This window comes from Lemur catta, chromosome 20, assembly GCF_020740605.2.
Source record: "Lemur catta isolate mLemCat1 chromosome 20, mLemCat1.pri, whole genome shotgun sequence".
Taxonomy (NCBI): Eukaryota; Metazoa; Chordata; class Mammalia; order Primates; family Lemuridae; genus Lemur; species Lemur catta.
This window is the reverse complement of record NC_059147.1, coordinates 11,468,642-11,487,346: the sequence shown is the minus strand read 5'-3', so window position 1 is coordinate 11,487,346 and position 18,705 is coordinate 11,468,642. Positions and strand designations below refer to the sequence as shown.

The 18,705-nt window shown below is 45.0% G+C and overlaps 1 protein-coding gene across 3 annotated transcripts in view; it reads left to right on the top strand.

Moving 5' to 3' along the window:
• Positions 1 to 18,705, top strand: part of CDH13 (cadherin 13) — a 964,660-nt gene that overhangs the window by 943,623 nt on the left and 2,332 nt on the right. For 2 of the 3 annotated variants that reach the window (XM_045534023.1, XM_045534027.1), the window contains 2 exons: positions 8,187 to 8,420; positions 10,731 to 11,752. In XM_045534023.1, the coding sequence (XP_045389979.1) occupies positions 8,187 to 8,420; positions 10,731 to 10,963 (467 nt within the window). In that variant the 3' untranslated portion in view covers positions 10,964 to 11,752. Of the gene's footprint in view, positions 1 to 8,186; positions 8,421 to 10,730; positions 11,753 to 18,705 lie in introns of those variants that run through there. The other variant, XM_045534024.1, reaches the window with a different exon arrangement.

Below are 18,705 nucleotides of genomic sequence, written 5' to 3'. Positions count from 1 at the left end.
GTCAGCAAAGTCCTTCTCTACCAGCTCAATTCACCCTGGCCCGGCGTCTCTAACTGGGCCTCTTCTGCATTCCCCAGCCCCCTCAGTACTGGCATCGCCAGCTACCCAGTGCCCAAGCCAGAACCCATTGTCCCTGAGTGCCCACAAAGCCCAGTCCTTCCTGTCTGCCCCCGAGGCCAGCCCCTGCCCTGCATCCTGCCTGCCTTCCCTGCGGCCCTCCACGCTGTCCCCGTTGCAGGACTGGCCTCCCAGCTGGTCTTCCTTTGCCCTCTGTCCTCACTTGAGTCCAATCTTTCCCCTGCTGCCACATCCTCTGCTTTTTGTCAAGCCGTTCTGCTGCTTAAGTCTTTGAACTTCTCACAAAATGGCCGTACTACTTCCTCCCACTAGAACCTTCATCCTCTCCGCAAAGTCTTCCCATTTCAGGCACATTCAAATGCCACCTCTTCGTGAAGCTGTCTGATCTCTCCCCAGGCAGTTAATTATTCCAAGCCACAAGCATTTTATTATCACCTCTCTTCCTGCACTTGTACCGCCATCCTGCATCTGTGTACATATCTGTCCCTGCCACGCACTAGGGGTTCAAGAGCAGGCACCTGTCCCATTGACTCGGTGCGTCCCCAGCCAGGCAGAGGGTGGAGCCCCAGTAAGTGATTATTGACTGAATCAATAAAATGAAATCATCATGTTTAAACTTGGCCTCCAAATCAGTTCCTCCCCTGTTTTCTTCTTTCTTCCACAGTCAGTAAAATAGACACAAAAATCCATAAAGTTGAATTTTTAAAAAAACAGTTCAGTTTCAGATTATTGTCTCTTCTAAAAGAATCCTTAAGTCCAAATTATGGAGATAATTTCTTCAGTTCTGTATCAAGTACTGCACATGAAAACCGGGCATTATATTTTGCAAGCTTATTTGCTACCAGTTTTTTGTTGTTGGTGGTGGTGGTTAACTATTAAATTTTTTCAATATATGTACTCCTAAAATGAAATTGGCAAGCTTTCTATTAACAAAGCAATAAAAATGCTTATGAATTAAAAAATAATGATATTGTCAGCTTATGGGGCACAGGCTAAAAATGATTTGTAAAATACTGGTGCCAAAAAGCCATGCTAAATAATGTATGAAGGATAAACAAAATAATACAAAGCATAACTTTGTAGAGAAGAAGCCTGGCTCACTCTCCCCTTTAAAGCCAAGGTGAAGGTAAGTTTAGAGCCTGTTCGGATGATCTGGTGTTTATTTGCTCACAGCTGCTTACTGAAGGTTCAACAGATGCACAGAACAATCCTAGAGGGAGCAGGGGCGCAGTAGACAGCCCCACTCCTGCGTCCTGTCCCTACAGTCAAGCCTCACACGCTGCCACACTCAGCGCTTGCTCAGGAGCCACAGCTGAACGTGGTCCATCTTCCTGATTATCTTCCCAGGATTTAGGCCTCAAGCTTCCTTGAGACACCAGCTGCGGTCTCTCTCCCTGTCCCTCGCATGGACTCCCTGTTCCAAGTCCCACTTCCGCAGACCCTGCCCCGCCACACACTTTTTTCTGCCCTGGGTTAGGAAAGGACTTGAATGTAGATACAATCACTACTCTCAAAATAGAAGCAAACCTATAGAAATACAAATATGTGTGATTGTATGTATGGGAAGAGCTGTGCATCTTTGTTTTTTCAAATCAACATAAATTAATTCAGACATCTATGGAGCACTGATTATATCCCAGGACTGAGAAAAATCCTGAAGCTCAGACTCCGTGAAGCTCAGAAATGGGCTCCCTGTTTTCCCTGTTCTCTCTCTCTCTCTTCCTACATTTTATTCTTCACACAGGCAACCTCACTTTGCACAATATTCCCCCATATAAAACCACATTTACTCATGATTCCCAAGATAAGACACATGCTGCGTGCCTCTAGGCCCAGCTCTGGGAGGATTTGGCACCAGTGACTAGAAAAATATACTAATTTACAGGACTTCTCAGCGCTAACTTCTGAAAGTTCTTGTTGAGACCCTGACATTCTGGGTATATGGAACCAGCCCATCCAACTGTGGCGATACCAAGGATCAGATTATTCTAAGGAGATTCTCTTGAGAGATGCACTTGGCCTCTTGTCTTCCTAGTCTAGAGATACTGTAGCATGTACAAATCTGGTCCTTTGTGTGCAGATGTTGATAGTAGCATTATTCATAACAGACAAAAAGTAGAAACAACCCAAATGTCCATCAGCTAGTGAATGGATAAACAAAACATTATACTTACAACAGATTATTATTTAGCCATATACAGGAATGAAGTACTAATACCGGCTATAAGTACGAGCCTCAAAAACATTATGTTAAGTGAGAGAACCCAGACCCAATAAGACTGCTATTGTATGAGTCCATTTATATGAAACGTCCAGAACAGGCAAATCTATAGAGACAGAAAGTTGATTAGTGGCTTCCAGGGGCTGAGAGTGGGCATGGAGATTTAGTGCAAATGGTCCAAGGCCTCTTTTGGGGGTGACGGCAATGTTCTAAAATTAGACAGGAGTGATGGTCGCACAACTCTGTAAATTTACTGAAAATCAGTTAGTTGTGAAAGTGAGAAAAGAAAGTAAAGTAGAATTGGAAAAAATATTTTTAAGCCCTGTATAACTTCGGAGCCTAATATTTTTTATCTGATTATTATAGCAATCATGGTTATTATAAAGAAAATTAAAAATGGAGAAAAGTATTATTTTGATGTTAATTGCCTGGAGAGATAATCACCACTTAGGTTTTTATATATTTCTTTCTAATCATATATATATTTTTTAAATTAATATCATACTGTGTTTTTACTTGTGTCTATTAATGACAAGATAGAAAGCTTATTCATGTGGCTTCTGAATAATGAACCCTATCAGAAAAATCTCAGTATTTTTTGGCTGAGCAGAAATCCTGCATGATCAAGATTCTGAATAAAATAAAATTACTGAGATTAAAACAAAACAAAACAAAACACCTGGCCCTGCTTCTTGTGACATCCGTACTCACAGTGTCGAAGCAATGCTAGGGGACCCCTGTGTGACTCATGCTTCTTCCGGTACCGGCTCTAGCTCTACAGGCCTTCCACGCAAAGCAATATGTCACTGGCCGTGTGAGTCAGGAAAGTGCAGGAGGCTGTTGTTACGATTTCCACCAATGCTTAATGTCAGCCACAACGAGCAAAATACTGAAACTTTGAGCTCTGTGGTTCTGGCTCAGATGAATTGGGCAGGGAGAGTATGTTACAATTGCCAGTCACTCCATTTACCTCATGGAGCAGCCAGAAAGCTCCAGGGATAGAAATGCCATGTCATTAGGCCACATTTCTGAGTCCCCAGTCTCTTCTGGAAAATGAGAGAAAACCAGAGAGTAGGGCCCCAGGTGCTCAAAGCAAGAACCTTTGTGGTTTGCTTAGACTTTCTCAGTCTAAATAATAGCAGGTGCTCAGTTCCTCTACACAAATCTTCACCTTTTGGAGTTACATTATCCTGCTTCTCTTAGAAAATGCACAGCTCTGCCCCACTAAACCAGGAGTGCAAAAGGCTAAAAATGCAAAATCGTGACCCAACCAGACGGAGAGTTAGTCCGGCTGGCCATGGTGTGGCTAAGACCAGGCCTGGTGCTGGGCACAGGTCAGCAATTCGCCATCTCATCTCACGAGGAGTTCTCACTGCTGAACATGAGGAAACACACGTTAAATTGTCTGCGTTTGAAATCCAGCAGTGGAAGCCACTTGGTCCCATTTGGTCACATAATGTGCCGAGGTTATAAAAGCTGTCAGCACTGACTGGGAGCGACAAAGCCAGAAACCGGGGCAAGCAGAGGTCGGATGCCAGGAAGACTGGGGCAGGAAGCCAAGTGCATAAGCCAAGAACACCTCCCTGGCCCTGCAGTGACCGTCCTGTAGTTGGAACAGATTCAGTAACTCAGACCCAGAGGAGGGAAACGATGACCAGATTTCAGTTTGTTTTCATGGTTGAAACAAGACCTTGTAAGATTCTAGCTACGTATAAAAGTTCTGACATAAAGGAAAGGTGCACACTTTCTCTAGAAAAGGAGGCCTGAGACGCACCAAGTTAATCTGAGCCCAGCCTAAGCCTCTCTGGGCCTCAGCCTCACGGTTCCTAAAACGCATGGGTCTCAGATCCTTTGCTCGAACGTGCCCCAGGCCCACACCGCACTCCTGTGTCTGTGGACCCCTCAGTGTGAACGGGGCTGCACCTCTCTGGAGGCAGAGGGACCTTCGTCAGATTCCCGGCAGGAAATGCACCTCCCAACCATGTCGCAAACCCACTGACTGGAGCGGTTCATCTCGCAGGCTCCCACCCAGCTCCTGACATAAAGACAGAAGCCCCTGCAACTCACAGCCAGACCCCGCCACACATTTGGAGAGTGGACTTCCTGTGACCCTTGAAATGACCCCATGAGAACATGGCCCTGGGCTCCCTCCGAGGATGTTGCAAAGAGGCAATACCGTTCTAGCCCCACATTCCAGCTGTTTCGCTCAGATTGAGGCTTTTTTCCTGTTGAAATGGAAGATGATGAAGGAGAGGCAGAGTCCTGACCATGCTTTGGTTCTGATATTTGGTCATGGAGTAGTTGTGGGGGCTGGGGGTTGTTCATGGAACGTGGGAGAGAGAAAGTGGGGGATTTTTGCTAAATATCTGGACAATACCTAGAAGTCCCAATATTCCCTGGTCCTATTGGAGCCCAGTGGGCTTGTGAAAAACCATTCCATTTTGAATTACATCTGGACGTGGGAGGTGCTTTTTCTCCATCCTGTGCATATAAACGGGGCAAGGCTCTCTTTTAGGAATCCTGTCTTCACTTAATCACCCAAGAAACAAGCTCATTTTACTGACTTCAGAAAAAGACATCAGCAGCCTGGCCTGGGAGTAACACGTGGGAAATTGAAGACAGCGGTATAATTAAGTTCACAAAAGGCCGAACCTTGTGGCCATGTTTCATATGCTCGTAACGCCTTCTCCTCCATTCTACCAAATGTCTTTCCTTCATAATATATTCAGAGAGAAAAATTATAATGGATTCTTCTGAGATATTCAATTAGTTCTATAAAAAGAGGAAAATAATTTTTCATTAAAGAAACTTAACCAAATGACTAAAACTGACAAAGAAAAACCAACTGCAAAGTAATTATGCATTTCTTTTGAGTTCTTGCTCTAACACAGGTTGATGACGTGCCACCCTTAGAAGTAACCATTCTGTGCACGATTCGCTGCACTTGTGTTCCTGTTTTTACTGACATTTATTCGAATGTTTACTCTGAAACTGTCTTTGGGAGTTGGCTTATTTAAATTTCCACCAGCCCTGCTAAAGAGGACCCGTTCTTTCTCCCTGCTCCATAACTCACTGCTCAGCTTCCTTCACGCTGGTTTCTTCCCCACTGATGGAAACCTGTCCCCAGAATGTCCCCAGTAACATTCTCTGCGCTGAGTCCCATCACTTCTCTTTCCTCCTGATCGCAGTGGAGGTCCTGTGTCTACTTCCAATGCATCCCCCCTACGTCTCCTGCAAAACTAGCATGTGTGCTTTAAACTTCAGGATCTCCTAGGATTCCCCCCAACTCCCCGGCATGCTGGACTCTCCCCTTGGGCAACCTCATTTCTTGGAGAGGTTTCAAAGGATGTGGATGACTCCCCAAGCTCTAGCTCAGCCCTGGCACTTCTCCCAGCTGCACACTTCTGCATGGGGGTGTTGAGTTTGCCGGGCTGTTAGCGCCATCAGAGCTGAACTCCTCTTTCCACTCCCCGCTGCCCTTTGCTTTCCTTCTGGCAGCCTCATCTCAGTGCCTGATCTCTAAGACATTTGTTTCCTGTTCAAGCTGCCCACGTCATGACTCACTTAATCTATAGCCGGCCTCCCTGCCTGCAATGTCTAACATCTCCTCTCGATACAACTGTGTGCTTTCTGAAAATAAGTCAGGACAGAACGTTCCACTGCCTTCCTAGGAAGCCTTTGATGGCTTCCTGCAGTCTGTAGAATCAGTATAGGGCCCTTGCTGTGCTACTCAAGGCCCCAGGCCCCCGTGCCAACCTTCAGTACCACCTGCTGTGGAGGGACAGCGCCACCCTGGCACCTGACGACCTTGCGTGGGGAGCCACACAGGGAGGGCTTGGCCCGCGGATGATCCGAGTCTTGGCAGAACGCCTTGTGATGCTGCCAGCCAGTTTCTCAACGCCTTCCGGGCTCTGTGAGGGACGGGGCTTTCTGCCCACCCTCTTAGGGCACAGCTGCCGGCTGTAGCACTGCTGAGAAGCAGCATGCGGTGGGCTCAGTGACCTCCTTCCTTCCTGTCGCAGTTGCCCGGCCCCTTTCTCTTCCCATCACCTGCTCAAAGGCCACGGTGCCCACTCTTCCTTTCTCGTCTCTGTAAGTAATGAACTGTCTGAATCTAAAGAGGGCTCATCGTTTCTTTCTTTTTCTTTTTTTTAAGACAGCAGCATCGTCTAGAATGTACTAATTCATCCACCTGTGAGAAGTAGTTGGGAGAGAGGTTGAAGCACTTTAAAGAGCATAACCTTGCCCACTAGGCAGCGTGGCTGATCCATTGTCCTGGACTCTGGCCACTCAAACTCATTGTGTCTTTACTAGGCCTTGCCTTGCGCTTGACACCTGGAGGCCAACTGCGGTCAAATACTCACTACCCTTCTAACCCCTATGTGATTCCATAACTTTAAACTTAGTGTCAGCCAAGCATGGTGGCTCACGCCTGTAATCCTAGCACTCTGGGAGGCTGAGACAGGAGGATCACTTGAGCTCAGGAGTTTGACACCAGCCTGAGCAAGAGTGAGACCCCATCTCTACTAAAAATAGAAAAATTAGCTGGGCGTGGTGGCATGCACCTGTAGTCCCAGCTACTCGGGAGGCTGAGGCAGGAGGATCACTTGAGTCCAGGCGTTTGAGGTTGCTGTGAGCCAGGCTGACGCCACAGCACTCTAGCCCAGTCAACAGAGTGAGACTCTATCTCAAAAAAAAAAAAAAAAAAAAAAAAAACAACTTAATGTGCATTTCAAAAAATAAATATAGTACATATAAAATGTGTACAGATAAAATAAAATTAAACTTGGAAATCTGGTTAAGTGCAAATAAGGATAAGAAAAATAAAATGGATCCATAGATTAGGTTAGTGTGGTACAGTACTACTATATAAAATTATAGCACTGTAATTTTAGAGGTACATCAAATCCTTTTTGGAATAAGCCAAATCTGTACACTTAAAATTTGTGACCTACAAATTTGGCTCTATCTTTTCTCACAGAATATTGGAAACCACTAATGAACTGTTTGTCCCAAGAGCAAACCTCTAACGCACTAAGGATTAAAAATAAATTTAGAGAAAACTTAAACAAAGTCAAACTTAAACTGAGTCTTACTAACATTAAACACTGTTTCTTTAAGTGAAAGCCATTATTAGACTGGTGATTATAAGGACTTCTTAAAATAACATTCCCTAAAATGAAAGACATTTCAAGAAGTAACTGAAATAATGAAAAAAAATAAGGTTTTAAAAGTAGGGCCCAGAGAGTATATGACAATTGCCTTTCCTGTCCCAGCATTCAGCCAGTAAACTCATTTCTGACGGCTAATCCACCTTTCTGAGTCTGTCCTGTCCCACTGAGTCAGCCATACCAGCCCCTGGTGGCACCAGCAGCCATCTGAGACCCTTTTTCACCCCAGAAGAAAATCCCCTGGATTAGACCTCTTGCTCTTTAGTCAACTCCGTAGTTAGGTTAGAGCTACACCATTTAAACCACGGTCTTCTCTCATGGAAACTCCATCCTCCCTTGACCACCAACCTATGTGAATACCTGGCTGTTTAGATAAACTGTTTGATTCGATAAGCAAGGAAAAGTCATATTTTGTTATCTCCATTCTTTGAGTGACTTCCAGTGGGTTAGCGTGACCTCTGTGTCAGAAGGTTAACATTCTAAAGGTAAAGCATTAAGCCTGAAGAACTTCAATCAAAAGCCTTATATATGATAAAAGAGGTTGTAAGCCACTAAACTTTATAGAAAAATGTAATCTATTATTGTTAGTCCCCCCTGTTTGCAACTGTGAATAATAAATGCAAAACTTGCTAAGTATACATTGCAAAAAGTAAGCACTGCGGTAAATTGCTCTCGCATATGCCAGTTGCACCCTGACATCTTCCTTTTTCCCATAGGCGACCCTCCGGCAACGGGCACCGGAACTTTGCTGATAACCCTGGAAGACGTGAACGACAACGCTCCCTTCATTTACCCCACGGTAGCCGAAGTCTGTGATGATGCCAAAAACCTCAGTGTAGTCATTCTGGGCGCGTCGGATAAGGATCTTCACCCAAACACAGATCCTTTCAAGTTTGAAATCCATAAACAAACTGCTCCTGATAAAGTCTGGAAGATCTCCAAGATCAACAGTAAGTCTGGTGAAAACATTCTACCCTTATTCTTCTGGCTTTGACCTTCGTTTCTCTTTCCTAAAATGCTTTTCCCCTACTACTCTCTCATGTGTTTTCACTTGGTTTAAGTTGTTTATGCATTATAAGTACTGACAGTTTTCCCTCCAGCAAACAAATAGAATTCGTAGAGATATTGAATCTCAGTTTCTTATAAAAGCAAACGTGGAAGTTTTCTCTTCTGCTTCCCACCTGATCTTTTCTATACTGTGCACCTGTGCGGTTTACCTGCATTCTCCACTCTACACTCCCCACCACAAACCCTACCCTGTACACTGTAACCCCAGCGTTCTCGTGACTAATCTGTCACCTCTGCATTTCCGTCATCACAGAGTACCCAATCACAAGACTGTGATTCTTTCTTCTTCTTCTTCCTCGTCTTCTTTTTTTTTTCTTTTAATTAAACTCCACAGATTGTTTCTTTGCAACTGGCTTGCACAAAATATTGGCCAACCTACCCAGTCTTAGGCCTTGAAAAGAGAGGGGTCTCTGCTTCTCCCCACATGTCTCTTGGCTCTGCTGTCTCTCTTGTCTCAGAGACAGAGAAGTGCATCTGCAGTAACTTTCCCCAGCACATTGGAGAGAATACTGTGGTGTGCCTGCCTTCCAAAAAGACTAAAGAAAGGAGAATCCTTGGGATAAGAATCATTACAAAGCCTCCAATCTGTGATCTTCCATTTCAAGTTGCAGACTTCCTCAAACTTGACTTAGTCCAATGACAGACCTTGGCTTTTCCTTCCGTATGGCTTCTCTCTCCTTTATGAAACTTGCAAGCAATGTCCCTTTCTACCAGTCTTTCCACGTGGGCAGGTGGAATTCAAAACGTGACCCAAGATTTATCATCTGCCTTATTAAGAAGGAAAAAGCAAAGTGTTGAATTATGAAATATCCCGATATCTACACTGTCTCACCCACTTTCCTCCCCAAATGTGAATGAACTACTAGGTTCACCTTGTCTTCCAATAAAATAAAAAAAAAATAAAAGGAACTCACATATACCCTGTCTTCAGTATACTGTTTTTCACCCAGTCAGGGTCCCACTTCTTACATCCGTGGTAGGATTTTGGAGGAAGACAGGAAATTACCCATTTCATTAAGTTTTGAAATATATTATACAACTGTGCATAAAATTTTTTATTTAAATATCTCATACCTATTGTTATAGCCCTCTCTCATATCTTATTTTATTATTGCCTTTCTCTGGTTATTGATTCTATTTGCCTGTTTGTCTATTTTATTGCTTTTTTAAGAATGGATTCTGTTACACTGATTATTTTTAATTAAAACAGCCCTTCTCTTGTTTGAGGGGTTAGTGTTTTATTTGCTGGTTTTTATGGCTGTAGCTGATTTGAATAATTATCACCGGTTCTTTCCAACTGGAACTTTCTCATTCAAGAGTTTCTCCTCTGTTTGAGGGAGATGGGGAAAGATTCCTCGAGCTAATCTGCCCTTTTACTGGGGTGGCCGTCACCTTGGTCCTTTCTGCTGCTGTCACCTTCCGGTAATGATCATGCTTCATCTGTTTCTATTTCCATGTCACCACACTCTTGTTTTCTTCCTGATTTTATTTAACACACAAATATCTTCTAAACTCCTTTTGTTGTCTCAAAATTTTTTTTTCTAAATACTTAGCCTTGTTATGCCCAGAAAGGGGCAGTTTAAAAAAAAAACAAAAAACAAAAAAGCCTCAGTCATCTGAGTGACTGCGGGGGGGGCGGACAGCCTGAGGCTAAAGAGAGCAGTGGGGGTGGCCACTGGGGAGTGTCACCGGTGACCTGGGTGATGGCAGATGTTCCCCCCAAACACGGGGTTAGGGAAGTGCAGGCGAAGCTTAAAGATCCAGTCCCCACGCTGTGGTTCCCACCCAAAGCTAGGGCTGTGGACTGAGGATTGATAAACATGCAAGCCACAGAACCCATCTCCATGACAACGAGTGGGGGTCCTGTCACTTTTAGAGCAGGTAGATTTTCACCTTAGCTTTCTAGATGTTGAATGCAGTCCTTGTCAGGACGCAGAGAGGAGTTCTTGGTAATCATCTTCACAAAAGTAGACCCCTGGAAACTGATCATGATAGCACCGAGCCACAAATGTGCAGGAAAGGAAACATTCTATCTCTGCTGCCCAATCCTGGAGCCACGAGTGGCTCCCAGGTACTTGGAATGTGGCAGGTGCCACTGAGGAACTGAATTTATATTTTTACTTGATGTTAATGAATTTAAATGCAAACATTCCTATAATTACAAATTAAAACGTAATACCTTGTCTTTACAGGTACACACGCCCTGGTAAGCCTTCTTCAAAATCTGAACAAAGCAAACTACAACCTGCCCATCATGGTAACAGATTCAGGGAAACCACCGATGACGAACATCACAGATCTCAGGGTACAAGTGTGCTCCTGCAAGAATTCCAAAGTGGACTGCAACGCCGCGGGGGCCCTGCATGCCAGCGTGCCTGCGCTCTTGCTCCTCTGCCTCTTCAGTTTGGCTTGTAAGTTGGCCTAACTCCAATACGTGCACAAGTAGAAAAACATAACTGCACCAGGTTCATGAAGTGGTTTTTTCCCATCTATCTGTCCGGGAAAATGTATCCCAGAGGAATCATTCATCTTTAGTATGTGTCTGTGTGATAGAAAATGTCACGTGTAAAAATGCTCCGACTAATGTTTGAAGGCATCTTAGCAATCTCCTGGCAGCCAGGCTGAGGGACAGCACAGAGACATTCCTTGCCATCCTGCAAAGCAGGTGATAAGCAGAACTTCCTACAGATGCCACTCAGCTGGAGCTAATAAAAATGTGCCCAGATTAGTTAGCTGGTCTACCAGGGGCCTATCTATCTCTACACTGAACAGAATAATCTTGTGCAAGGTTAAAGTAGACACTAGGCCGTTCTAAGAAAAGTCATGAGAATTCACAGATGGAGGCTGGGCTGTAGGGAAAATGACAAATGTATAATTCACCCCTTTTTTTCCTCCCACTGACTGGTAGTGATGACTATAATATAATGAAACATTATTTTAAACAAATGAATTATTATGCCAAGTAATATAGATGTGAGCATAAAATGAATAAATACATGTCAAAGATTTCTTATTTATGAAATGCTAATCCAATTTTAACTCTAGCAATTACTCACATAGAGCTATTGCCATCCCAAAGCCTTCAGGGGCCTTGGTGTTTACGTGGTGAGAAGGTGTCAGTGTAATTGTGAGTTAGGAAGTTGGGAGATTGACAGAAACAGAGAACACAGGGTTTTACATCCTGGTGACAGTGGCAGGTGAGTCAACAGGAAATCACACACTGCAACATTGGACACTCGCTGTGTGTGAAGGTCCGTGCAGGACGGAGTCCTGTGCATGGAATTAAGGAGAAGCCCTGACAGCCTCTTGCGGGGACTTCAGGCTCTTTATTTCCAAAACAACGTATCATCTTCCCCGCTGACCCCCGACTAACCCCTCGGCCTGCCCTGCCTTTGCAGACTGTGCCATCCCCATGTCATCATCCCCATGTCTTCCTCCACGTCCTCCAGCTGCAAAGCCCACCCGAGTCTAAGGGCCTCACCTTCCACCCACGCTTCCCCCACCCTCCCACCCCAGGTCCTCATCTCCACGTCCCTGAGTGTGTCACTGGCTTTCTAACTGTGTCTCTGCATGAGGAGGTAAGGGACAGACCCTAGGTGTCCAGAGACCTGCCCTTGGGTGCCTTTCCTTAGTCTTCTCTGTAAAGGAGGAGACAATTTCATCTGCAGCGGAGGAAGGGACAGAGTTGGGACTTAGAATGGATTGTCAGAAGGCAAACAGCTGGGCTTTACGGAGATGGACACGGATTACCAGAAAGCAGGGATGGCACAGAGGAGTCAGACACCATCTTCATCTGTCCAGGCTGCTATAACAAAATACCATGGATGGGTGGCCTGTAAACAACAGAAATTTGTTTCTCACGGTTCTGGAGGCTGGAAAGTCCAAGATCAAGGTACTAGTGCATTTGGTGTCTAGTAAGAGCTCACTTTCTGGTTCATACGTGGCGCCTTCTCCCTGTGTCCTCACGTGGTGTAAGGGGCGAGGCAGCTCTCCGGGGCCTCTTTTGTAAGGATACTAATCCCATTCATGAAGGCTCTTCCCAAAGGCCCAACCTCTTATTTTTACCATGGTAATAATATCATCGCCTTGGTTATTAGTTTTCAACATACAAACTTTGGGGGACACAAATATTCAGACAATGGCAAATACCATGAATTTATAGCAATACATCATGCTTATTAATCCTTTGCTTTGCTGACAGATATCCTAGACCTAGATTCCTAGAGTCTAGAAAAATGTCCTTCACGAGCATGTACCCTCTGGTGCCTGGTTTGCTAAGTCATCACTGTTAACCTGTAGAAGGTCATCCTTATATGGTACCGACTGGGGAGCTGGTGGTGGTTCTCAACCATGGCTGCACAGTGGAATCACCTGGGCAACTTGTAAACGTTCATCTACCCATACCTGGGCCCGACCCCGTAGCTGGAGGTGTGGCTCGCCGGGTGATTCTAAAGCACTGAGAGCATCTAGACTACCACGTGAGGGGCTCGACCCTGCAGGAAGAGGCTCCTGGTTGTCCTGACAGCATCCTCTGCTCTGGCCCACAGCCTGGACCTGTGCAGTTCCTTTAGTTCACAGCCAGTAGGAAGAAGGAGGAGGAGGGCGGATTTAAGAACATGGTGTGGAGATATTTACTACTGATGGTGCTGGGAAACCTCAGCTCCAAGGAGGAGGATGTAATAAGGTGACAGAACACATCAATATGAGCATTCCTGTAGCACCAGCCTCCCAAAGGTATTTAAGCAGCTTGAAGAATTAAAACATGGGCAAGACAGGAAGTTAAATTTCACAAAGAACAGAAACCAACTAGGAAGAGTTGGAGACAGAGTTAACTGACCCTAAATTTGGCCTGAGCTTCCTGTCGGCCGAATCGTGCTTGCTGCACATAACTGCCATTGCATGATAAGAGCCACACGCTATTGGAGCGGTGGTTCCTAAATGCTGCTATAGATCACAACCACTTAGGAAACAACTTTAAAATTAGATTTCTGGGCTCATGCCCCTAGGGATTTTGATCTGTGTGTCTGAATCAGGACTTGGGATGGGGGTAGGAAATGAATGGACGTATGGACAGACAGACAGATGAAAGGAAATATGTTTTTTTCTCTGCTTTCTTTTTATTCTTTTGTTCTTTCTTTTTTCTTCCTTCCTATCTTCCTTCCTTTTTCTTCAAGGAATAAAATATTACAGGCAAAGGTGAAATCCTCTCTGTTTCTCTCCGTGGTTTTATTTCCTGTTCTCTCTTCCCAGAGACGTTAGCTATCATGAGTTAGCCATCCGTGTGTGTGGCCGGATGTTGTCTTATACTTTTACTACACACACATACACACACACACACACACACACACACACACACACACACACACACACCACACATAGTTCTGCTTTGTGCGGTTTGTAAAACTCTGTGTAGTAGTTCGTATTGTGTTGGGCACACCGTTCTGCAACTTGCTTTTCTTCCTCTCTGTATTACGTTGCCAAGGTCCATCAGCGTCACCCTAGTTCAGGGTTGGCAGACCTTCTCCGTAAAGGGCCAGGCAGCAAACACGTTGGGCTTTGTGGGCCACATCAGGTCTCTGTCACACATTCTTCTTTATTGTTTGTATATTTGTTTGTGCCTGTCTTTCATCTTTTACCACTCTTTAAAAATGTGAAAGCCATTCTTAGACTTGGAGCCACACAAACACAGGCTGCAGACCAGTCAGTCCACTGGCTGCAGTTGGCCAACCCCTGTCCTGCTCGAGTATCCTGTCACTTGGACATGGTGCAATGGATTCTTCTGTCACAAGCACCTTTGAATAGTTTACAGCGTCCTGCAATGACCAACTCGGCTGCAGTAAGAGATCTCTGTTTTCCACAGCTCCTCAAGCGAGCGCTAGACAGACAGCAAACCCAGCGCTGCTCACGGACAGGCACTTAGAAGCCACCGCTCTAGAGACTACATTTTCAGAGCTCTAGGAACAATCGGAACTCACATAAAACAGTGTGGATAAACTAGAGGGCAGTATTTTCTATGTGATTACAAAGAGATAAAAATTCTCTGTTTGCATGTGTGCATGCACGTGTATGTTGTGTGTGCCCATATGTACACAGAAGATAACTGAGCGGCCACATCACACGTCACCCTGTCTAAACCCAATTGTAGGACATCAAAACCTGACTCTTGCTGACATCCCTTTGAAGAACAAGGCTCTTTGAGACACTGCTCACACAGCTCCTGTACCCTGGCAATGAAAGTGGAGCCCACAGCCCCTGCACCACTGCTTGTTGAAATACAGATTCCCAGGCCCATCCAACCTAGGACAGCAACATCCCAAAATGACAGTGGCTTCCAGCACAAGGCCTAGTGTTTGTGTACTTTTACACAATGTTTTTATAATAATACATACTTCTGCTAGTACCAATCTATTAAATAGTACTAAACTTTCATTTTTTTAGATGATTAGAAATATAAATAGACATGGCAATATTTTCTTCTTACCCATAAGGGATTTTCTTGTGCTCCTCACTTTGTGGAGCCCTGAGCTACAGATGTCAATGATGTGCGGGTTCCAAGGGTGGCCCATTTCTTATATCTCTCAACTGAGCTCTGGGATCAAGTTAATCTGAAGCAGAATTGCCTGATAGCCCCTAAAGACTTGCCTCGCGGTTATCATCATTGATAAAAGTTGTTCACACTCTGTTTGAGATACCAAATGTGTTTATGTTCTCTCCTACTGCAGGTAGGGGTACCTAGAGGTAAACTCAAAATTATTCTCCAAATGGAGCTGTGCATCTCCCATGGTAACAGGAACGGTACTTAGTTAACACTGCAGTGTTTTGCACCACAAAAACAGGTAGTTTCAGTCCAAAAAACAGTTAAGAAAAGGTGTTACCACTCACTTGTTTGACTTCAAAATGGCCTTCAGTCGGGCCCTATATAAAAGGCATAAGATTATTTAACATTGTTCATTTAAACATTAGAGATGCCCGCCAAATATAATGATTTTTGTTTTATTCTATACTTAGTCCAAGATGTTCTTCCTAACCAAAAAGAGACATACATAATAAGACTTTTGAGAAACTGGGGCAGAGCTGGCAGGAATAGCCAAACGTGGGCACTGCACCAGTCAGACGCTGTCTCGTAAGAGCAGACGTCAAAGTGGCCAACCCACATGTGCCACTATTCACACGACGTTGACAACAGGCTGCACAGAGATGAGCCTAAAACCTTAAGCAAAGGCTGGGGAGGGGGCGGGGGATTCCTAAAGGCACTGAAATTAGATTTTTAAGTACAAAGGTAGGATCACTTCCCAGCTCAGCTGCAGTCCTTGAAATAATTTTGGGAGCCAGGAAGTAGAATCTATTTTATGTTGCTTTAAAGCAGGGTCAGCGAACTAAGTGCACCGGCCATCTGGTCTACTGCCTGTTTTTGTAAATAAAGTTTTATTGGAACACAGCCATGCCCACCATTTACATGTTGCTCGTGGTTGTTTTCTGCCACGGTGGCAGAGCCGAGTAGCTGCCAGAGACCATATGGCCCACGAAGCTTAAAGTATCGACTTTCTGGCCCTTTACAGGAAAAGTTTGCCAACGCCTGCTTCAAAGTACCCTTCCCAAACTCCCGTGTGACATAGAAGTGGCAGATCACATCGTGCAACATGGCAGGAAAAAATGGATTTTTCTCCTTCCCTCAAAGAGTATTTAGATCCAAGTAGACTTGCATTAACCAAACTGTCCTGTGGCTTTTTTCTATATTTTCTCCATTGGTCTGGTAATTTTATCCCACTTTACAGATGAGAAAACTGACGCTCAGACAGATCCCGTGGCAGGTAATCAGTGAGGCTGGCTTTTGCCATTAGACTGCCTCCTTTATGGGAAAAGATAACAAAAGCATTTCGGTTTATGACGATGCCATAGATGGCTTTATTGCGACTGAGAGTGGAACTGAGGGATCTGCATTTCCTTCTTTGACATCTGAAAATAAAGGGAATAAAACTAATGATATTGAAAGTAATAAAAAATGTAAATGAAATTATTTTTGCTGTCAATTGTTGTATAAATTCTGAGTTGATGGCATTTGAGGGGATGCAGGATTCGTCCCTTGGCACCCTCCCAGCAGAGCAACCAGCCTCGTCGTTATGCTGTGTCTGACATTTTTCTAGCACGGCTCCTCGTGGTAGAGCAAGTCTCAGGGAAAAAGCCTGCCCAGAAGCCTTTCTGACCATTGCATGAGGCTTAACTTATCCCTAATAGCAAGGACAGATCAGCCGACCCATCGAACAAGCACCAAAATTAAATGTCTCTGTGTTGGGGGTCGGGGGACAACCGCAATCACAATAAGTTTAAAGAGGTGACAGAGAGGAGCAAAAAAAAAAAACAGGTACTAAACATTTTTTTAATTTTAATTTTTTACTTAAGGTATTATTTGCATGCAATAAAATTCACCCATTGCTAGTATACGGTCTGATGGATTTGGGTAATCGTACACAGTTCTGTGGCCACAACACAATCGAGATACTGTTTCCTTTGCTGTCGACCCCTTCCCCCGACTCCAGGCCCTCGCTGATCTGCTTTCGGTAATAATAGTTTTGCCTTTTCTAGAATTTCCTAGAGTATGTCAATAGTTTGTTCCTTTTTATTGTGAGTATATGATGGGCAGAGAGGAGCCTGAGAAAGCATGGCGGGGCAGAGGGGGCCGTCCTCGGCCCGCAGGTGGCCCCGAGGCAGGATGTGCAGAGGAGCTGTGGTCCTTTAAGGGGATAGAACTTTTCGGACAGTGAGAGTTGACCCTTGAGGGCCTTCTGTGAGCCGAGCACACGCACGCACACTATGCACTTTGCATAAATTATACAGATCACCTCACGTAATCATCTCAGTAGCCCCAGGAGGTAGAATCATTTATGTGACAGTCTGACTTAAAACAGGAATTTCAGACTCTAATTTGAAAACAAGGGACTGAAGACTAATATAGTGGATTTTTATCCAGCTATATCTTTTTTTTTTTTCTATTTTTAACTGATTTGCCCCCCAGGTGACAGTTGGAAATATCTAGAGACATTTTGATTATCATGCCTGGGAGGACACGACTCGTGGCCTCTAGTGGGTGGAGGCCAGGGACGCAGCTAAACGTCCTCCCATGGACAGGACAATCCCCGCCCGCCCCCCGAGAATGACCAGCCTCAAGTGTCAGTCGTGCTGGGGCTGAGAAACCCGCTCTACCCAAAACTGGACACAGAAAGTGGAGACACTGCACCAGCCTGACAATACTAATGGCTTTTAACCATTTAAAACACACAAAAAGAATATGTCTCCCACCTAAAAGAACATCTTGAAGAATGTTCTTCCTAATAGACTTCTTTAAAAACAATCTACATTTTACATGTCTTGCAACTTGGCGATAAACGAGACCCAGTCATTGTAAAAATGAAAGGATTGTCGCAAAACATCTGCGGTTCCAAGTAGAAGGCGGCCTGTCTTCCCCGGGCACTTTGGATGGAGGCAGGTCTGGCTTCTCTGCAGGAGCAGCCACAAAGGTGTGGGGACAAGCACGCAGCACCTGCGGACTGCCTCGTTCCCTCCCCTTCCCCCCTGCTGGAGCCAGACTCCCTGACAGAGCCTGAGAGTGAAGAAGGGCCTTGGCGACTTGAACCATAGACACGATAGTTCACACAATTCGGTGAAATCCTTGTCCGGGGCTGGAATCCAGCACCCCTCTTCTGGAACTGCATGGACACGGAAGTGCTTGGAAGGAGTCAGGGAGCCAGAAAGTGCAGGCAAAAACGGGCTTGATTTTCAAACTGGATCTGGGCATCCTAAGGGCAGAGCTTCTCCCCGCTGACAGCGTTGAGTTGAACCTGACGACACTGACAGGCTCTGTGACCGGGCCAGCCCTCACAGGAGGAGCCCTCAGCAGGAGTGGGGATGACAGCTCTTGAGTGCACCCCACACTGATGTCCCCTTCTGTGAACTTTTCCCCATGAGTGATGTGTTCTCATGCTCCACAGCACAGTTTGCCACGTGACACCTTATTTCCTTGGGAACACGGTGCTACTTTCATGCTTCACTGAGCAATGGCCCCAAAGGTGTCCTCACCCTCATTCCTGGAGTCTGTGAATATGTTACTTTACGTAGTAAAAGAAACTTTGCAGAAGGATTAAGTTAAGCATCTTGAGATCGGGCGGTTAT